General features: G+C 45.0%; 1 protein-coding gene across 2 annotated transcripts in view; it reads right to left on the bottom strand.

Moving 5' to 3' along the window:
* Nucleotides 1-20,207, bottom strand: part of LOC138637477 (immunoglobulin superfamily member 11-like) — a 69,115-nt gene extending 48,908 nt beyond the window's left edge. For both annotated transcript variants that reach the window (XM_069726201.1, XM_069726210.1), the window contains exon 1: nucleotides 20,107-20,207. In XM_069726201.1, coding sequence (XP_069582302.1) covers nucleotides 20,107-20,161 — 55 coding nt within the window. In that variant the 5' untranslated portion in view covers nucleotides 20,162-20,207. The remainder of the gene's footprint in view (nucleotides 1-20,106) is intronic.
* Between the last annotated feature and the right edge of the window lie 2,859 nt (nucleotides 20,208-23,066).

Below are 23,066 nucleotides of genomic sequence, written 5' to 3'. Positions count from 1 at the left end.
CAGAAATGCACAAATTGTTACTGTGTAAATGCTTAAGACATAGAGGTGAGTCAATCCCATCTGGTCCAAGAAGCACCAAACACATCAGCAAACAATGGTTGCAACTGATTCCCAAACACTGCGGAAGCACAAACCTCGAAAAAACACAACAGTAATGTAACAAGATGAGACAATGGCACCACGATGAATTCTATTATGTAACCTGTGATGTCAGAGCTTGTGCATAGCCTCTTCTAACGATTCAGATTGGGTATCACTCCTCAAGAACAAACTATAGCCACACCTATGATGGGACGAACCATAAACTTCTCAATAGGGAACATCTTAGCACTACTTCCAGTACTTTTAGATCATCATTAGAGAATGACTGTCACTTGAAACATTTTTGACCGTCCATAAGTGTTTCATCTGATAATCCATAATTAATTGCTATTTTATGGGGTTGTTATCCTGCTGAAGCGCAGAGACTGGACACCGGGAGTCCGAGGCTGTGTGGGACTTCATGCCCCACAGCAGAAACCGGAGGGCAAGAGATTGAAAGTAACTTGCCCACATCTACACCCTGAGGTACAGCAACATACAGAGCCCAGAGTCACCATGAATAGACACCTATAAAGTGGCCCGCGTTGCCTACCATGCAGGAACGGTCTCAGGACAGAGCGTGAGAGAGGACCTTGAAAGAAGCCATAGGCAACAAGGGACTATTATACAGCACGTAGTGGAAGGCTCCCAATCTGACCTGGCAAGGGGAATTCAACTCATTTCCAGGCTGCCTGGACACCACCGTCACCTGTTGCTGGTACCCTGGACTGTGGCCGCAAACCACCAGTAAAACAGGTAAAGAGACTGCAACCTTGTGTCCTCTGATTCTTGCTTGCACCACATCATCTTTTCCTACTTCACCGGGAGCCCTGGGTACCCAGTTTCACCTGTGGGAAGCCATACCATCTTTACTGCAGTGCCATCACTCCCCAGAGGACCCCTTTAAGCAGCGTCGGTCACCCCTGACCAAATACTAGAGGTGGCGTCACGAACATTTCTTATTCTAATAATCCCTTTAAAGACCTTCCCTTTAATTTGGACTCCCAGGGCCACAGACCGAGTCGCTGTCACCGTGACTTCCCCCTTAATGACCACCAGATCCAGTACCAAGTAACCCCTAGGCCCTGGCAGGCGCTCTAACTTGGCATCACGAACAGGATGCGTGCCCCAGCATCGCCGGGTACTGTATACCATAGACTGCGTTAAATTGTGTGGAAGCCGCCAATGCAACAAAAAGAAAAAGGGGGAAAGCCTATGCATAAATATGTGCACACCTGTTATATAACAAGATGCAAACTTTATTGTAATAAAGACACACAAACCAATTTAAAATCAATTAAAAACATGATATACACCCCCTTCCCCATGGAAAAACATACGACCAAAATAAGGTCCTGTACAATACCAACAGTTCACAGAAGAATTTATATCACCTAGATAGTTGGCATGCAGCTCAAAAAGCAAACCCCCAAAGCCCTAAATGCACATGAATGGTATAACCTTATCACAATCTATGGCATACAGATATATATAAACACAATATTAGCTCTCATACTATAGAGGCAAAGATGGGCGTCCCCAAAATTGTCTTAAATGCAGCTTCGTCAGGGAAGATAGTGGTCAGTGGTAAGTGTCAGCTTTAAATACAACAGATAATGAGCCTCGTTGGTTACCAGTGTCGGAAGTTCCCGCCGATGAACCGGAAGTTGCTCTAGAGGGAGGTGCGCACGCGCGGTGGCAACGAGAGAAAAAATATATACAGAGAGAATGAATCTCGGCAGGCGCATGCTCCGATGGTGAAATCAGCTGGGAGGTGGAAGTGAGTCAGAGCAAGCGCAGTTTGCGGACGCACAACAAAAAGCCAAGCACGAGAGCATGAAGAGGAAGACAGGGAGGCTCATAGAGGTTGAAATGGGGATATATCATATCATAAAAGAGTAACACAGTAAATATGTTGGGACCCTAGGGGAATATTGCAAACACATGATTGAGGGGGCAAGGATAGCCCTTCAGAAAAATAATAACGAAAAAGTAAAAAGGACAAAATAATAATAGTTACAAAATAAATATAATTATTACATATAAGCGCAAATCCACGTAAAATTAGGACCCTTTTATGGTCCAAGAATAATGCAGGGTCAAGGATGAGCGCAAAAGATGGTAACTTAGACAAAAATAACAATAATAACAGGGCATTCTAATCGAGAGATATACGGTATATAAATATCTCAGATGGCATAAATAGTAGGTGACCAAAAACAAGATCATAATAAATGAGTTAAATAGTTATATATGGGCATAGATATACGAAGTATAGGCCCCTTTTAAAGTCTAAGGACCATAAGGAGTCCGGGATAGGTGCATAAAAAATAACCACTCAAACAAAATTGAATGACATGGAGGAGACCCTACAATATAGATTCACTTATACATATGTCCAAATCATGTATACCCGATGACCTTATGGATAATAGAAAAAGTCCTAAGAGTCCTGTCATCGGAAGAATCCAATCATGTTGGTTGTGGGACTAAATGTCACCATCAATAATAGGTCCAAGATATTCAAAGGGGCGACAACATGGAGGACATGATGGTAACAAATACAGGGTTGCATAAACATAGATCATTCTTGATTAAATCTCGAAGTTCCAGAGTGAAGAGGTTTCTCCTTTCGATCCAAGTGTATAATGCATTTACAATTAGTCCTGGCCCAGAAATCCAGCATAAAGAAGCTCCTCGTTCAGACCAAATGGTGAAATGGATTTTAGATGGAATATCCAGCGGCTTCATGCTGTAACAGTAGTCTATATCTACTACCACCCCTTTCATTACTCCGAATTTTCTGTAGGCCAAAAAAGTGGGTATTAATAGGTTTGCCCCCATGCATCTTCAAATAATGAGCAGCTATTGGTGTTAAGCTCTTACCCTTCTTGGAGTCTGAGTGGGCTAGGTTGATGGTTGAGAGATGCTTTTGTGCCCGTCTTCTCAGCTCCTGTGATGTCTGGCCTACATACACTTTTTGACAAGGACAAACAATGGCGAAATTACAAAGCTCGTCTTACAGTTAATATATTGATGGAGAAGATCTTCCATATTATCAGAGGGATTGATAAAACAGTCTCTTGTGGGAGGCACATACAGACACACACACACACACACACACACACACACACACACACACACACACTACACTAACCGCAGGGGAAAGAACCCCTGAGGTGGATCCCACAATCAAGTTTGATAACTTGTCATGAGAAATGGCTCCTAGTAATGATATCTCGTAGGTTTGGGGCCCTTTTTGCAGTCATGAGAGGTCTGAGGCTCACACAAGTAGATGTTTGCGCATCTGAAGTCAGAATGTCCCAATTTTTAATTAAAATGTTCCTCACCCGATTCCAATTTGTGCTGTGCTCCGCAATAAATCTCACTGTCGAGTCTTGTGGATGAGGATGCGATGTCAAGAGGGCCTCTTGAGTTCTAGCACGTTGGAAAGCTGTGGAAACTGTCTTCTTTGGGTACCCCCTCTGATACAATCTCCGGGTTAGATCCTTGGCTTGTTTCCTGAAGCATATATCCATTGTGCAATTGCGCCGGGTTCGTAGAAATTGTCCCACAGGATCCCGGTCCGAGTATTTAGAGGATGGAAACTGTGGTATTGTAAAAGATTGTTGATAGCTGTCGGTTTACGGTACAAGTCTGTCACCAGACTGTCCCCATCTACAAGAACTCGAAGGTCTAAAAAAAAGATGAATCCAGAGAACAAGAATATGTAAGAAAGATGTTCAATGTATTTTCATTAAGCTCTCTCAAGAATTGTATGCAAGTTGCCTAAGTACCTACCCAAATGAAAAAAACATCATCCAGATAGCGGTGCCAGTGTTTGATGTGATCCAGGTATCCTCGGGAGCAAAAAACAATCGTCTCCTCCCACCATCCAAGAAAGATAATTGCGTAAGCCAGTGCGCATCGCGCACCCATGGCCATGCCTGATACTTGCTTATAGTAAGTCCTGTCAAAAAGGAAATAGTTATGGTGCCAGACAAAGCTGAGGAGGTCCAAAATAAAGGAGTCGTGGAGACGATTAGTCCCACTAAGATGATTAAGAAAGTGAGAAAGTGCCTGGATGCCATGAGCATGACTAATATTGGAATAAAGCGATTCAACATCACAGGTCACTAATAGTTCCTGGCCCGTTAAAGTGATATTACGGCAAGCATGAATAAAGTCAGATGTATCCTTAATGAAAGATGGTAATGCTGAAGCTATAGGTTGTATGAAAAAGTCAATGTAGGTACATACCCGTTCACTCATACTTCCTATGCTGGACACAATCGGTCTGCCCGGTGGCTTGTGGATATTCTTGTGAACCTTTTGCAGAATGTAAAAAGTGGGAATGACTGGGTTATCCACTCACATAAATTTCTTTTTATTTGAAGATATTATCCCCATAGATGCTGCTTGATCGATTAATTTATGTAGTCTCTCTAAAAAACCCTGATGAAGCCGCCATTGCCGCGCCGCGTGGAGCGCGAGGGGAAGGAGGCGTAACTTCGTGGGTGGAGCCTGAAAAAAGAGCGCGGAAAGGAAGTGGCGCTCCGTGCTGAGAGAATGCGAGTGAAGAAGCAGGAAGCTCCAGACTCCAGACGGAGAACCGGAAGGAGCACCGAACCGAGCGCAGGTGGAATCGCTGCAGATTCTGGTGACAGGACGTCAGGCCTGCTTGAGGCTAGCACGGGGGAAGGGATATGTCCGACCTGGGAGGAGATCCAGCGGCGACCGCAGCCGCAGGCTCCTTTATGCCACCAGGCCCCGCAGCCCCTATGAACCGGCCAGACCCAGCCGCAGCTGCAGCTCCAATAATGCTGCTTTCCATGCCCTATATACCAGGAGCGGCCTGTTTGCGACAATATTCTGGGGAATCCCACACGCTGAGTGACTTTATAGAAAGACTCTGCAGCTTATTTGAAGTGTACCCCCTGACAGAACATCAGAAAGGTCAGCATCATAACTGGCCAATTGATTGGTGCAGCACAAAGTGAAGCAAAATCCTGGCTGGATATTGAAAAAGGAACTGCGGAGCAGATATTAGCCAAATTAAAAGACACTTTTGACACTCGCACTGCTGCAGAAATCAAGATGGGGTTCTTTGGGTGGAAACAAAGGGCACAGGACAGTATATGGGTGTCACGCATCCCACTGTGCTGCCACCAATATGTCACGGATCCCACCAATCTGTCACAGTTCGCGGGGAAGATGCTTTTATCATCCCCAACACTCATACCAATTTGTCACGAACCAGGGTTGTTTGGTTGCCCCTGGTTCCTTCTGAAGGGGATTTATCTATATCCCACTTCCCAGTTCTGGTGTGGAACTTGCAGCTCTCTGGCACCCCATTACCCTCAGGTCAGTTGGGGTACTGCACCTAGGGTAATTAGTCGCTAGAAAGGCTGTCTGCTATGTACTGGCTACTGAGCACGCTGCAACGAGGGCAATATAACTACTCCCACTCAGGCGGGAACAATAATTACACTGGTCAACGCAATTTTTCTGGCAAAAGGTTTTAAATCATACTTTAAGTCAATTTTGGCTGCTGATTACGAATATGAACTCCGTCAGGATTTCGAGATATTTTCAATTTTTGATGAAAATTACTCCTAATGTTTTATGATAAAAACACATGATTTTCGGTACTACATTTTGTATATTTTTAACAAAGATTACAAAGTCTATGTACAGCAAATTAAATATACCTACGGAATTAAACTACAAAATATAAAAACACATATATATGGCACACAGATGAATGACATATGGCAGTTATTTGAACTTTCTTTTCTTGGCTGATCTGTGATGTACAGCTTCTGGGTTGTCTCTCATCAAGCTCCAGCAATAGTCAGCCATCATATGTGAGTCCCACCGGCCTTGATACCGTTCTTCCATTGTTTTAATGTCCAGATGAAAACGCTCCGCTTGTTCCTCGTTCACATCCCCAAGGTTCTTTGGAAAAAAGTCCAAATGGCTGTGTAAATAGTGAATCTTGATACTCATTCTACATCCAAGATTTCGCAGACTCATTAGTAGCTCTTCCACAATCTCTTCATAGTTGTCTGCTTTCTTATTCCCTAGAAAATTCTGCACCTCATTACAAAATGCATTCCAAGCTCTTTCTTCTGTCTCATTCATTGATCTGATAAAATCTGGGTCTCTCATAAGTGTTCTTATTTGAGATCCATCAAATATTCCAGCCTTTTTCTTCTCTTCACTAAGACCAGGAAAAGTTGAACATGTATAGTTAAAGCATTCTCCACTGTGATTGAGAGCTTTGACGAACTGCTTCATCAATCCAAGTTTTATGTGTAAGAGAGGAAAGATAATGTCCTTCCTATCCACTAGAGGATCATGGATGACATTCTTATCGCCAGATGCCAAACTCTGTCGCTGAGGCCATTCAGTTTTCACCCAATGCTCTGCTGTAGCTTTAATGTCCCAGTAACACAGAAAACAAGGGTGTTATCATAACAAATGGGAATTATGCATGTTCAAAGAAAACAAAGATATTCTCACATTTATTGGGAGACTAAATGAAAACTAAATTTACCTTAGTGAACTGTATAAACCGGCACTTTTCATACACTACTTATATTTATCATGGAATTCATGAAAATGGGCTATATATACCTATAGCGCAAAAACATGATGTGATAGAGAAATTATAAGATCAGATTTGAATTCCGCACCCTCAAATTAGTCTAAAACTGTTCTTAAAGTCCATGCCAGAATTTTTTTTTGTTAAAAAAAGCCACGCGAAACGCGCGTCCGGGGGGGCCAAGTGAGGAGGGGGCGCATTCTCAGAATAATCATGGGTAAGCATGACTTGCACGTATTTGTGTGATTACATATGGGGGTGGCCGGTGGAATACATTGCCTGACATAACGGTTTATATCGCTAGACATGTGGCCACGTCTAATATTTGGTATTATGAGTTCATGCTGTTACCAAAAGGATGATTTATAGCATTCCTCCTCCCACTTGGCTATTATCACATCTCTCCTTATCGTCTCCTGCTATATGGTTGTGCAGACAGCACACATATTGTTATTTGTTATCTTTGTACTTTGTATCAATATTATAATGTGATTTTTATGGATTTGTATATTAATAAAACTTGTTAAAAATTATTTTAAACATAAATATGTTTAAGTGGACATTCTTGCTTTGTGTTTTTGTGGTGGTAGGATTATTGTGGAGCAGTCCTAATGGTGGGGCACCTGTGAGGTGCTTAGAGAGAGCTGGTACTATCCGCTCACAATTACAAAATAGATTGTTGCTTCGAGGTTATTGTATTAAATATTACACACAAGGATGCCTACCCTTTACCCAGAATTGAAGAGTCATTAGCTGCCTTAAAATCTGTTAACTATTTCTCCACCCTAGATCTCACTAGTGGGTATTGGCAGGTTCCCGTGGCAGAGGCGTACAAAGAGAAGACTGCCTTCACAACACCAATGGGCCTCTCTGAATTAAACTACATGCCGTTCGGACTGTGCAACGCACGACGGACGTTCCAGAGCTGGTACTATCCGCTCACAATTACAAAATAGATTGTTGCTTCGAGGTTATTGTATTAAATATTACACACAAGGATGCCTACCCTTTACCCAGAATTGAAGAGTCATTAGCTGCCTTAAAATCTGTTAACTATTTCTCCACCCTAGATCTCACTAGTGGGTATTGGCAGGTTCCCGTGGCAGAGGCGTACAAAGAGAAGACTGCCTTCACAACACCAATGGGCCTCTCTGAATTAAACTACATGCCGTTCGGACTGTGCAACGCACGACGGACGTTCCAGAGGATGATGGAGTGCTCTTGGGCACAAAAATTTTGAAACCATCCTGTTGTACCTCGATGATGTCATCATCTTCTCCAAGACCTATGAAGGCCACTTGAAGCACCGTGCTGAGGTGTTTGAAGCCCTGTTCAATTATGGCCTGAAAGTGAAGCTGTCCAAGTGCCACCTGTTGAAGCCAAAAGAGCAGTACCTGGGCCATGTAGCAAGCACCCAGGGCGTGGCACCAGAGCCTGACAAAATCAGTGATCAGGGACTGGCCGAAACCCAGCACCATTCATGAAGTATGGCAGTTCCTCGGGTTGGTAGGCTACTACTGAAGGTTCATAAAGGATTTCACTAAGATAGCCACACCCTTGCAAAATCTGTTAGTGGGCCAATCCAAGAAGACCAAGAACAAGAGTGATCTGTTCAAGTGGAATGAGAGGCTGGAAGGATCCTTCACTCGGTTGAAGTTGGCTCTCACGGGAGATGAAGTAACATAGTAACATAGTTAGTAAGGCCGAAAAAAGACATTTGTCCATCCAGTTCAGCCTATATTCCATCATAATAAATCCCCAGATCTACGTCCTTCTACAGAACCTAATAATTGTATGATACAATATTGTTCTGCTCCAGGAAGACATCCAGGCCTCTCTTGAACCCCTCGACTGAGTTCACCATCACCACCTCCTCAGGCAAGCAATTCCAGATTCTCACTGCCCTAACAGTAAAGAATCCTCTTCTATGTTGGTGGAAAAACCTTCTCTCCTCCAGACGCAAAGAATGCCCCCTTGTGCCCGTCACCTTCCTTGGTATAAACAGATCCTCAGCGAGATATTTGTATTGTCCCCTTATATACTTATACATGGTTATTAGATCGCCCCTCAGTCGTCTTTTTTCTAGACTAAATAATCCTAATTTCGCTAATCTATCTGGGTATTGTAGTTCTCCCATCCCCTTTATTAATTTTGTTGCCCTCCTTTGTACTCTCTCTAGTTCCATTATAACCTTCCTGAGCACCGGTGCCCAAAACTGGACACAGTACTCCATGTGCGGTCTAACTAGGGATTTGTACAGAGGCAGTATAATGCTCTCATCATGTGTATCCAGACCTCTTTTAATGCACCCCATGATCCTGTTTGCCTTGGCAGCTGCTGCCTGGCACTGGCTGCTCCAGGTAAGTTTATCATTAACTAAGATCCCCAAGTCCTTTTCCCTGTCAGATTTACCCAGTGGTTTCCCATTCAGTGTGTAATGGTGATATTGATTCCTTCTTCCCATGTGTATAACCTTACATTTATCATTGTTAAACCTCATCTGCCACCTTTCAGCCCAAGTTTCCAACTTATCCAGATCCATCTGTAGCAGAATACTATCTTCTCTTGTATTAACTGCTTTACATAGTTTTGTATCATCTGCAAATATCGATATTTTACTGTGTAAACCTTCTACCAGATCATTAATGAATATGTTGAAGAGAACAGGTCCCAATACTGACCCCTGCGGTACCCCACTGGTCACAGCGACCCAGTTAGAGACTATACCATTTATAACCACCCTCTGCTTTCTATCACTAAGCCAGTTACTAACCCATTTACACACATTTTCCCCCAGACCAAGCATTCTCATTTTGTGTACCAACCTCTTGTGCGGCACGGTATCAAACGCTTTGGAAAAATCGAGATATACCACGTCCAATGACTCACCGTGGTCCAGCCTATAGCTTACCTCTTCATAAAAACTGATTAGATTGGTTTGACAGGAGCGATTTCTCATAAACCCATGCTGATATGGAGTTAAACAGTTATTCTCATTGAGATAATCCAGAATAACATCCCTCAGAAACCCTTCAAATATTTTACCAACAATAGAGGTTAGACTTACTGGCCTATAATTTCCAGGTTCACTTTTAGAGCCCTTTTTGAATATTGGCACCACATTTGCTATGCGCCAGTCCTGCGGAACTGACCCCGTCGCTATAGAGTCCTTAAAAATAAGAAATAATGGTTTATCTATTACATTACTTAGTTCTCTTAGTACTCGTGGGTGTATGCCATCCGGACCCGGAGATTTATCTATTTTAATCTTATTTAGCCGGTTCCACACCTCTTCTTGGGTTAGATTGGTGACCCTTAATATAGGGTTTTCATTGTTTCTTGGGATTTCACCTAGCATTTCATTTTCCACCGTGAATACCGTGGAGAAGAAGGTGTTTAATATGTTAGCTTTTTCCTCGTCATCTACAACCATTCTTTCCTCACTATTTTTTAAGGGGCCTACATTTTCAGTTTTTATTCTTTTACTATTGATATAGTTGAAGAACAGTTTGGGATTAGTTTTACTCTCCTTAGCAATGTGCTTCTCTGTTTCCTTTTTGGCAGCTTTAATTAGTTTTTTAGATAAAGTATTTTTCTCCCTATAGTTTTTTAGAGCTTCAATGGTGCCATCCTGCTTTAGTAGTGCAAATGCTTTCTTTTTACTGTTAATTGCCTGTCTTACTTCTTTGTTTAGCCACATTGGGTTTTTCCTATTTCTAGTCCTTTTATTCCCACAAGGTATAAACCGCTTACACTGCCTATTTAGGATGTTCTTAAATATTTCCCATTTATTATCTGTATTCTTATTTCTGAGGATATTGTCCCAGTCTACCAGATTAAGGGCATCTCTAAGCTGGTCAAACTTTGCCTTCCTAAAGTTCAGTGTTTTTGTGACTCCCTGACAAGTCCCCCTAGTGAAAGACAGGTGAAACTGTACAATATTGTGGTCGCTATTTCCTAGATGCCCAACCACCTGCAGATTTGTTATTCTGTCAGGTCTATTAGATAGTATTAGGTCTAAAAGTGCTGCTCCTCTGGTTGGATTCTGCACCAATTGTGAAAGATAATTTTTCTTGGTTATTAGCAGAAACCTGTTGCCTTTATGGGTTTCACAGGTTTCTGTTTCCCAGTTAATATCCGGGTAGTTAAAGTCCCCCATAACCAGGACCTCATTATGGGTTGCAGCTTCATCTATCTGCTTTAGAAGTAGACTTTCCATGGTTTCTGTTATATTTGGGGGTTTGTAACAGACCCCAATGAGAATTTTGTTACCATTTTTCCCTCCATGAATTTCGACCCATATGGACTCGACATCCTCATTCCCTTCGCTAATATCCTCCCTTAAAGTGGACTTTAGACAAGACTTTACATAGAGACAAACCCCTCCTCCTCTCCGATTTTTACGATCATTTCTAAACAGACTGTAACCCTGTAAGTTAACTGCCCAGTCATAGCTTTCATCTAACCATGTCTCGGTTATTCCCACTATGTCAAAGTTACCTGTAGATATTTCTGCTTCTAGTTCTTCCATCTTGTTTGTCAGGCTTCTGGCGTTTGCGAGCATGCAGTTTAGAGGATTTTGTTTTGTTCCAATCTCCTCGCTGTGGATTGTTTTAGAAATGTTCTTACCTCCCTTCTGAGTATGTTTTCCTGGGTCTTCTTTGTTCCAGTCTAATGTTTTTCTTCCCGTCCCCTCTTCTTCTAGTTTAACGCCCTCCTGATGAGTGTAGCGAGTCTTCTGGCGAATGTGTGTTTCCCAGGTTTGTTGAGGTGTAGTCCGTCTCTGGCGAGGAGTCCATCATACAAGTAATTCACACCGTGGTCCAGGAATCCGAATCCTTGTTGTCTGCACCATCGTCTTAGCCAGTTGTTTGCATCAAGGATCCTGTTCCATCTCCTGGTGCCATGCCCGTCTACTGGAAGGATAGAAGAAAAAACCACCTGTGCATCCAGTTCCTTTACTTTCTTCCCCAACTCTTCAAAGTCCTTGCAGATTGTCGGCAGGTCCTTCCTTGCCGTGTCATTAGTGCCAACATGTATCAGAAGAAATGGGTGGAAGTCCTTGGAGCTGAAGAGCTTTGGTATCCTATCGGTCACATCCTTGATCATCGCACCTGGAAGGCAGCATACTTCTCTTGCAGTTATGTCCGATCTGCAGATGGCTGCTTCTGTGCCTCTCAGTAGTGAGTCTCCCACCACCACCACTCTTCGTTGCTTCTTGGCTGTACTTTTTGCTGTCACATGTTGCTGTGTGCCCTTTTCTTTTTTGCTTGCTGGTATTGCTTCATCCTTAGGTGTGCCATCTTCATCCTCTACAAAGATTTGATATCGGTTCTTCAGTTGCGTGGTTGGTGATTTCTCCATGGTCTTCTTGCTTCTTTTGGTCACATGCTTCCACTCATCTGCTTTTGGAGGTTCTCTGACACTTTTTTCACCTTCTGTGACCAGTAGAGATGCTTCTGTTCTGTCTAGAAAGTCTTCATTCTCTTTGATGAGTTTCAAAGTTGCTATTCTTTCTTCCAGACCCCACACCTTTTCTTCTAAAAGGGCCACCAGTCTACACTTCTGACAGGTGAAATTTGATTCTTCTTCTACTGGCCTACCCTGGCTATGACCAACCGTTTGTACTCTACACAGATGCCAGCAATGTGGGATTGGGAGCAGTGCTGTCCCAGGTACAGAGAGGCAGAGAAGGAGTAATTACCTACGTCAGCAGAAAGCTTCGTCCCACTGAAAGAAACCCCGACAACTACAGTTCCTTCAAGCTGGAGTTCCTTGCCATAGTCTGGGTGGTAACAGAGCAGTTAAAACACTACCTGGCTTCTAAAAAAATTCACAGTTTTCAAGGACAGCAATCCGCTGACTCACCTGAAGATGGCAAAACTAGGTACATTGGAGCACCGATGGATGGCCCGATTGTCCAACTAGGAGTTTACCATCAAGTACCGAACGCAAATGCTGATGCACTGTCCAGGATGCCCCATTTACCAGAAGGGGAGAAGATCTGGAAGCACTTGAAGATATTGAGTTACCAGCCTTCCATCGCCTCGGGGCGACCCAGTACTCCCATTGTGTGAAGAACAAGCACAATGACAGGCGAGAAGCTATGCTGAACCCATTGCCCCACCATCGATGGGCAGAGACACAGGATAGCCACCCAGCAGTCCGTTTGGTAAAAGAGCTGCTGACAGAAGCCGATTCACACCCTGGTCCAGATGCTCAGAGACTCAGCAGTTGTGGAAGGAGAAGGGAGAATTGTTTATCTACCACAGTAAGCTGCGTGAGAGGAATATTGACACACGCACTTACGAGTTGGTCGGGCAGATGGTAGTCCCGAGACAAGATGCGCCAATGGTCTTGGAAGCGTACCACGATGGAGCAGGACACTTTGGATGAAAGAAGTTGGAGGTCCTACTCCGTGGGAGATTCTACTGGATTGGCATGAGAAGAGCCATTGAAAAGTGGTGCCGAGAGTGTGTCCCATGCAACCTGTGCAGAAAGGACCGTGACAACATAGGGCACCCCTTCAGCCCACAGTCACCAAACAGCCACTGAGCCACTGGAATGGATAGCCTTAGACCATGTGAAGCTAACCTCAAGCCGGACAGACTATCTCTATAGTAGTGAGTAGCAAGCAACGTGTTTCGAACAATGGTATGTTCTTTCTCAAAGAACATACCATTGTTCGAAACGCGTTGCTTCTCACTACTATGTAATTTATTGGACTGGACTTTGTATTTTATTCTTAATAAATTTGTATGTTTTTGGAAGCTGGATTTTTTTTTTGCTGGATTACTTTGCTCACGTGATGACTACACGATATCCGTGCATCGCCACAACATATGCCGACAGGTGAGCTGGTATATTATTTCTTTTTTTGGCTATGTCTATGCTTTAACCATAGTGGACCATTACTCAAGATTCCTGGTAGTCGTGCCTGTCAAGGATCAAACAGCAAAGAAGGCAGCCAAGGCGTTCCAACAACACTTTTGTCGACCACATGGTTACGCTGAAAAGGTACTCACTGACCAAGGCCCAGCCGTTGAGGCAGAAGTGTTCCAGGAGTTCTGTAACCTGTACGGATGCAAGAGTATCAGGACAACAAAATACCATCCACAGACAAACAGTATATGTGAGAAGATGAACCAGGTGGTAATTGACCTGTTGAAGACCTTGCCCCTGGAAGAGAGAAGCCTGTGGCCAGAGAAGTTGGTGGACTTGATAGATCTGTACAATCACATCCCGGTGAATTCCACCAACTGCACTCCAGCCTACCTAATGAGAGGAAGATCTAACAAATTACCTGCTGACCTTGATATGGGAGTCCTAGCACCAGAAACAACATCACCAGATGCAGATTTGGATACGGAGCGGCAACAGAAATATCGCCAAGTACAAGAATGCATGGAAAGAAATCTGTCCCAGGCAAGACAGAGGCAGGAGAGAAACTATAACCAGCACCCCCCTGCAAATCCCTTGTCACCAGGTGGACAAGTTCTTAAAAAGAAAAAAAAATGCACAAACTTGATGATCAGTGGGAAACAGAACCATACACTATCTTACCGTCAAACTTTGATAACACTAAAGTGTGTCTCATAAGCAAAGATAGAGGAGAAACCTTGACTGCGGCATCAAGAGATCATCTTAAGGTATGCCCTGACCAACTGAAAGGCAGAAAGGAAGACCAAGATAGCCCTCTACCCACAGAAGAAGAGGAAAAGAGAATCTATACCGTTCTTGGAGACTTTCCCCAGTCATGGACTCAAGTAAATCAAGCCATAGTAGTGCCTATTTTGACCTTTCCCCAGTTGGAAATACCAGAGAAAGATGTGATTCGAAATCAGTCTGAACCAGAAGAGACTCTACACCCGCGGGTTCAAGCAGCAGATGTCACACCAGCAGTGCAGCAAGAGAATCCACCCCCTGCTAACGGCAAATCTGTCATGCCCACAATGAGCAGAAGTACTCGTAGAAAATCAGTTATACCTGTGCTACGTAGAATCACCAGTAGCATAGCCATAAGAGATTGCACTACGCCAGTGGTAGCAAGAATAGTGAATCCAGTCAGGTCACTATCAATCCCTGTACTGCATAGATCTACCCGTAATACCAGAGGTCAGATACCAGCCCGTTACAGGGACTAAGATTCAAGATGTCAATAACTGTTGTTACCTGACTGTCTGTCTGCAGTCTCCAACATCATGTCCGCTCTCTATCTGAAACTCAACCTCTCCAAAACTGAACTTCTTCTGCTCCCTCCGTCTACTAACCTCCCTTAATCTGACATTTCCCTCTCCGTGGCTGGCACTATAATAATGCCTAGGCAGCAGGCGCGCTGTCTGGGTGTTATGTTTGACTCCGATTTCTCCTTCACCTTCCATATACAATCTCTTGCCCGCTCGTGCCACTTACACCTAAAGAACATCTCTAGAATCCACCCTTTTCTCACCATGGAAACAACAGAAACCCTCACTGTCGCCCTGATCCACACCCGCCTGGACTACTGCAGTGCTCTATTAATTGGCCTCCCCCTCACTTGACTTTCCCCTCTCCAGTCCATCCTTAATGCAGCAGCCAGGGTCGTCCATCTGGCTAATCGTTACTTGGACACATCCGCTCTTCGCCAGTCGTTACACTGGCTGCCCATTCATTGCAGGATACAATTCAAAGTACTTGCTCTCACCCACAAAGCTCTCCACAGTGCAGCACCCGCTTACATCCCCTCCCTAATTTCTGTCTATCGGCCTAACTGACCACTGCGCTCTGCAAATGACTTTCGACTAACCTCTGCACTGTTCTATACCTCCCACTCCCGACTCCAAGACTTCTCCCGTGCTGCGCCATCCTCTGGAATGCTCTACCCCGAGATATTAGGACCATCTATAATTTGCATAGTTTTAGGCGCTCGTTCAAAACACATTTGTTCAGAGCAGCCTACCATGTTCACTAATCAAAGTATGTATGTATGTTATGTGTGTAGCCCATTCACTATCTCCATCTACCCCCACTCCCTGAAGATGGCTGGACCATCATTGTAAATACATCATTGTAAATACACACCTGTACTTTGTATCTCCTCCACCTCATTGTAGATTGTAAGCTCTCACGAGCAGGGTCATCTTATTTCGCTTTAATTATTGTATTATTAACGTTATTACATATGACTGTTGTGTTTGAAAATGTAAAGCGCTGCGGAATATGTTGGTGCTATATAAATGAAGATTATTATTATTATTACCTGGTTTAAAAATGTTTGATTATGCTTATTGAAGGTTAAAAATGAACAGCAGGGTAATGGATGGTGAATTACCTAAAAACTTTCCTTGTAAATAGTTGGCACCTCCTAGGTGCACCTTATTGGTTTTACAACACCCTGGCAGCGTGAGTGGAACCCTGTTTGTTCCAAAGACCAGAAGAAAAACCGTTTGGCTTGGTCGAAGAAGGTCTGGATGTTATGCCTTGCAGCCAGCTCAAGACCTACATTGGGGGTTTAGAACGGGTCTCCCGCATCATTACAGTTGGTGCACAAGGACACCCTGGTATTACAATGCTTGCAACGTTGCAAGCAATGAACTTCCCAAAATGGGAAGAAAAAGTAAATAAACCTGTTGTAATGCATTTTAAAAATGTCTACATTTATCTAACCTGTCATTGTTTATGTTTCTTTACCAGTCCGGGAGTACCGGATTTAATGGGGGGGGGGGGAGAATGTGGCATCCCAGGGGTTAGGGTACCACAGTGGTATTGCCTTCCTCTTGGGGAGGGTGATGCTATACCTGGAAACGAGGAGGATCACTTTGATAGGTAACCTGTACATGCAACATGTTCTGACTCTAGGCTAGAAGGGGGAGCTCGAGACCCGGTTTCAGGAGAGCTTCCCTAGATATATATTCTGGCATGGAGAAGGAGTTAGTTAGATTGTGTGAGACAGTGAAGGAGGAAGGATCACAGGAGAAGTGAGGAGCTGGAGGGGAGCTGCGACCGGGCTCCCTCCATGCTGAATCACAGAGACCAGACACTGGGAGTCCGAGGCTGTGTGGGACTTTGTGCCCCACAGCAGAAACCGGAGGGCAGGAGATTGAAAATAACTTGCCCACATCTACACCCTGAGGTACAGCAACAGACAGAGCCCGGAGTCACCGTGAACAGAGCCACCTATAAAACGACTCGCGTTGCCTACCATGCAGGTACTGTTCCAGGACAGAGAGTGAGAGAAGACCTTGAAAGAAGCCATAGGCAGCAAGGGACTATTATACAGCGCATAGTGGAAGGCTCCCAATCTGACCTGGCAAGGAGAATTCAACTCGTTTCCAGGATGCCTGGACTCCACCGTCACCTGTTGCTGGTACCCTGGACTGTGGCCATAAACCACCAGTAAAACAGGTAAAGAGACTGCAACCTCGTGTCCTCTGATTCTCGCTGGCACCACATAATCTTTTCCTACTACAACGGGAGCCCTGGGGACCCAGCTTCACCTGTGGGAAGCAATACCATCTTTGCCGCAGTGCCATCACTCCCCAGAGGACCCCTTTAAGCAGCGTCGGTCACCCCGGACCGAATACCACAGGTAGCGTCACGAACATTTCTTATTCTAATAATCCCTTTAAAGACCTTCCCTTTAATTCCCAGGGCCACGGACCAAGTCGCTGTCACCGTAACTTTCCCTTTACTGACCACCGAACCCAGTGACGATTAACTCCTAGGCCTTGTCGAGCGCTCCACATGCTTGCTCTGGAGTCTGGTTGGTACCAGACTAGTGGAATGTTGTTGGTTTGTCATGTTCTATGGCCTTGCCTGGACTCTATTGATGGGATTCAGATCTTTCCTTTCTGGTTCATCTTGAGCTGTGGCCAGGTCTGGTCTCTACCGGATATAGATCTATGGTTTAGAGCAGGGGTGGGGAATCTTTTTTCTGCCAAGGGCCATTTTGAGATTTATACCATCCTTCGGGAGCCATACAAATTCCGCCCACAAAGTACATCCTGACTTTCAGGACTGGTTTCAGGACGTAATCTTTCATTGCATTCCCTTCAGTGTTCAGTAGTGAACACTGCATATGTGTGCTAACAGAGCAAGAAGAAATTAATGAGCTGGTTGTAATCAAAATACACCTCCCTGCCCAAGAATGCGGTCCCTAAGAATCTGCCCGGGGGCCTGATAAAAGGTCATGGAGGGCCAGGACCTGAGGTTCCACACCCCTGGTTTAGAGGAACAACTGTCCAGTCCACCAATTGCATTTAATAACTCCAAAACACAACAGATCAGCTTCTCAAAATTTGGCCAGTTTTTCTGCCATCTCCACTTTGTTCACGAAACATCTCCTGTAAGGTCCATATTGTTGGAGTCCATTTACAGAATACATAGTGGAGAGATGTTTTTGGTGTCACTCATCATTATTTAAAGGGAATCTGTCACCTACTTTTTCGTATATAAGCTTCGGCCACCGTCATCAGGGGCTTATCTACAGCATTCTGTAATGCAGTAGATAAGGCCCCCCAATGTAACCTTAAAGATAAGAAAAACAAGTTAGATTATACTCACCCAGGGGCAGTCCCAGTTCGGTCCGGTCTGCGTCGTGTTCTGGTTCCGGCGCCTCCCATCTTCATGCGATGATGTCCTCTTCCTTGCTTCCTGTCGCGGCTGCTGCACAGGCATACTTTATCTGCCCTGTTGAGGGCAGAGCAAAGTACTGCAGTGCGCAGGCACCGGGAAAAGTCCGAGAAGCCCAGCGCCTGCGCACTGCAGTACTTTGTGCTGCCCTCAACAGGGCTGATAAAGTACGCCTGTGCAGGAGCCGCGACAAGAAGCAAAGAAGAGGACATCATCGCATGAAGATGGGAGTCGCCGAACTTGCGACGCCCATCGGACCAGACTGCATCGGACAGCCCCCAGATGAGTATAATCTAACTTATTTTTCTTATCTTTCAGGATACATCGGGGGCTTATCTACAGCATTACAGAATGCATTAAGGTACCGTCACACTAAGCGACGCTGCAGCGATACCGACAACGATGTCGATCGCTGCAGCGTCGCTGTTTGGTCGCTGGAGAGCTGTCACACAGACAGCTCTCCAGCGACCAACGATGCCGGTAACCAGGGTAAACATCGGGTTACTAAGCGCAGAGCCGCGCTTAGTAACCCGATGTTTACCCTGGTTACCATCCTAAAAGTAAAAAAACAAACGCTTCATACTTACCTTCAGCTGTCTGTCCTCCGGCGCTGTGCTTTCCTGCACTCACTGTGAGCACAGCGGCCGGAAAGCAGAGCGGTGACGTCACCGCTCTGCTTTCCGGCCGCTGTGCTCACAGCCAGTACAGAGAAGCAGAGCGCCGGGGACAGACAGCGGTAGGTAAGTATGTAGCGTTTGTTTTTTTTACTTTTAGGATGGTATCCAGGGTAAACATCGGGTTACTAAGCGCGGCCCTGCGCTTAGTAACCCGATGTTTACCATGGTTACCGGCATCGTTGGTCGCTGGAGAGCTGTCTGTGTGACAGCTCTCCAGCGACCAAACAGCGACGCCGGATCGTTGTCGGTATTGCTGCAGCGTCGCTTAGTGTGAAGGTACCTTTAGAGAAGCAACCATTAATTATCTGCACATATCTAACATAAGTCCTTCACCCACTGTCCTCATACATTAGGATAAAAAGGTCTCTGGCATTCTGCCCCAAGATAGCCACCAAAGAGTGTCAACGCTTTTAACGTTTTGTGCAAGGTCAAAATAAATGTATTTTACAAGATCTCTCATAAAACAATAAAATAAAATTAATCTATGACTTGAATATGTGTGTAGACAGAAGCACAGATAGCTCAAATGCCACCCAAAACCACATTACCCCAACCATGTCACCTCTAAAATCCCATCGTTGTAAACTCTAAAAACCACATCACCCAGCCATGCCAACCTCGGAAACCCTTCATTCCAGACATTAACCTCCAGAGCCACTTGACCCCCTACAAGTTAGGCTGCCGTCACACTAGCAGTATTTGGTCAGTATTTTACATCAGTATTTGTAAGCCAAAACCAGGAGTGGGTGATAAATACAGAAGTGGTGATGTGTTTCTATTATACTTTTCCTCTAATTGTTCCACTCCTGGTTTTGGCTTACAAATACTGATGTAAAATACTGACCAAAAACTGCTAGTGTGACGGCAGCCTAAGTCTTCAGAACCCATCATACCAACTTCCAAGACCCCATCATTCTAACCATGCAGACCTCTAAGACCCCATCACCTCAGCCTTGCCCCCCAGGATCCTATCACCCACGGCAAACTGACTACTAGGGTGTCCATCCTCGATCCCTTTGTCTACCTACAGAGTGATAAATCTACTAATCCTCAATAAATTCCAAATGGAAAGCACAAGCTAATCCAAGAGCAATATGTCTAAGCAGAAGGGGGCAGAGGTGGGCATGTTACCTGTGAGGGTACAGTACAGAAGGCACAGGTGGCTCAGGAGAGGCTCGCTGCTCATGGTGCAGAGAGGGAGACGTCTTATACACTCATCAGAGGTCTGCCTGTTGTCTGTGCCTCTCCAGCCCCCTTCACCCTGTGTACCTCTGGGGTCATCCTCTTCCCCCTCCCTCATTATTTGCTCCATTTCTTCCGCTCCATTTCCCTCTCTGTCTCTCTCTTGTCAGTCTTTCTGTGCCCACCAAGTGGCTGGATGCCCTTGCTGCTTGTTTTGTGGTAATAAAAACAATGCTCAAGCTGTTGTCTAAGGGGCATCCCATAAAGAACCTTCTATCTTTGGTAGTGGTGGACAACTGCAGCTAAATAGTGGAGACATTTAACTCTAGACCTCTGCTGCTGGCTACTGTGGCCCTGATATCACAAGTCACACTGTGGGCTGCAGTTATTGGTGGATCCTGGACCTCTGCTGCTGGCTACTGTGGCCCTGATGTCACAAGTCACACTGTGGGATGCAGTTATTGGTGGATCCTGGACAGGGGTGGATTAAGGGTAGCCAGGGCCCTGGGCTGTTCAGACACTGTGAGCCCCCCGGTCATGTGACGGGGTCATGTGATGGTGTCATGTGATGGGGTCGTGACGGGGTCAGCGACGGGGTCATCATATACCTGAACCAGATTATTCCAGAAAAATAGTTGCTGTATGAAACTATAACCTGTCAAACATCCATTGATCTAGTCAATTTACCCTTCACTTCAGTATATAGTATACAGTGTATAGTGTCAGTGTATAGGTAACACTGACTCACCAGTGACGTCTTTAAGTGAAGTCCTTCATCTTTCATCCAGCACAGACCGCCATCACTTCATCCAGCCAGGACTTGTCTCTGCAGGAAATAACACAGTTATCTCGAGCTCCGCTTGTAGAACACATTACTTAATTTTTCCCAAGTTCTACATTATACCACATGAAGAAAAAGAGGCGACATAGTGTCACTCTACACAGTAACAGGACCGCCCCCCCCCATTTAAAACAGTATCCTCAAAAAATAAAATAAATACATCACTGCAGTAATAATATCCCTTAATTAGCCCCTATGGTAATAATAATATCCCCCATCCTGGCCCCATGTATCTCATTCCTGGCTCCAGCCATATGTTCTCCCATCCTGCCCTCATGAGTATCCATCCTGCCCCATATGATCTCCCCATCCTGCCCCATCAGTCTCCATTGTATCCATCCTGCCCCATGAGCCTGCACGATCTGTCTCCAATCCTGCCCCATGTCTTTCATTCTGCCCCGTGTCTCCAATCATGCCCCGTATCTACATTCTGCCCATATCTCCAGTCCTGCCCTCAGTGTGTCCAGCATCTCTGCCCCCAGTGTCCAGCATCTCTGCCCCCAGTGACTATGGAACTCTCTGCCGTATGATGTTGTAATGAGTGACTCATTACTTAAATTTAAGAGGGGACTGGATGCCTTTCTTGAAAAGTATAATGTTACAGGGTATATATACTAGATTTCTTGTTAGGGTGTTGATCCATGGAACAAGTCTGATTGCCGTATGTGGAGTCGGGAAGGAATTCTATTCCCCAATGTGGAGCTTACTCTTTGCCACATGGGTTTTTTTTGCCTTCCTCTGGATCAACATGTTAGGGCATGTTAGGTTAGGCTATGGGTTGAACTAGATGGACTTAAAGTCATCCTTCAACCTTAATAACTATGCTACTATGTTCTAGTGGGGGACAATGATGATATGTGGAGGAATTCATTATTAGAAACTAGGCCCAATGTTAAGGAGCGTGTCTCCTAGGCTTGTAATGCCCTTACACTAAGTGTATGGGCTAACAAACATTTCCCCATGGCGGATACATTTGTAAAAAAAATATGTAATTGGGATCACAGACACCCTTGTCAAAAAATTGACTGTCTGTAGCAGCATGGAACACGTGAACCCTGGTGATCTAGTGGTGGAAAATGCTAAGAGGTGGAGGAAGGTTTCATTAAAAACTAGGCCCAATGATAAGAAGCAGGTCTCCGTGGATTGCAGGACTCAGCTGTGCTGGTTACCAACTTGCCACATGGTGCTGCTGGATGAGGTAAGTAATGCCTTGTGTGGAGTCAGGAGGTGTACAGTGTGGATATAGCAGAGCCATGTGTGTATGAGGTGTATGGAGCGGAACCGTGTGTGTATGAGGTGTATGGAGCAGAGCCGTGTGTGTATGAGATGTATGGAGCGGAGCCGTGTGTGTATGAGGTGTACGGAGCGGAGATGAATGTGTAAGAGGTGTACGGAGCGGAGCTGAATGTGTAAGATGGGTACGGAGCGGAGCTGAATGTGTAAGAGGTGTACGGAGCGGAGCTGAATGTGTAAGAGGTGTACGGAGTGGAGCTGAATGTGTAAGAGGTGTACGGAGCGGAGCTGAATGTGTAAGAGGTGTATGGAGCGGAGCCGCGTGTGTACGAGGTGTATGGAGCGGAGCCGCGTGTGTACGAGGTGTATTGAGCGGAGCCATGTGTGTATGAGGTGTATAGATCGGAGCCGTGTGTGCAAAGTGTACGGAGCGCAGCGTGTGTAGGAGTAGCTGTGTGGCCATTATGCGGTACGAAGTATCATGTGCGGCCAATATACAGTATGGAGCATCATGTGCAGTCATTATACAGTATGGATCATCACGTGCGGTCATTATACAGTATGGAGCATCACGTGCGGTCATTATATACAGTATGGAGCATCACGTGTGGTCATACAGTATGGAGCATCACGTGTGGTCATACAGTATGGAGCATCACGTGCGGTCATTATACAGTATGGAGCATCACGTGTGGTCATACAGTATGGAGCATCACGTGCGGTCATTATACAGTATGGAGCATCATGTGCAGTCATTATACAGTATGGGCATCATGTGCGGTCATTATACAGTATGGAGCATCATGTGCGGTCATTATACAGTATGGAGCATCAT

The sequence above is a fragment of the Ranitomeya imitator genome, chromosome 1 (genome assembly GCF_032444005.1).
Source record: "Ranitomeya imitator isolate aRanImi1 chromosome 1, aRanImi1.pri, whole genome shotgun sequence".
Taxonomy (NCBI): Eukaryota; Metazoa; Chordata; class Amphibia; order Anura; family Dendrobatidae; genus Ranitomeya; species Ranitomeya imitator.
Note: the sequence above shows the minus strand (reverse complement) of the source record. Positions and strands in the feature narration are given on the sequence as shown.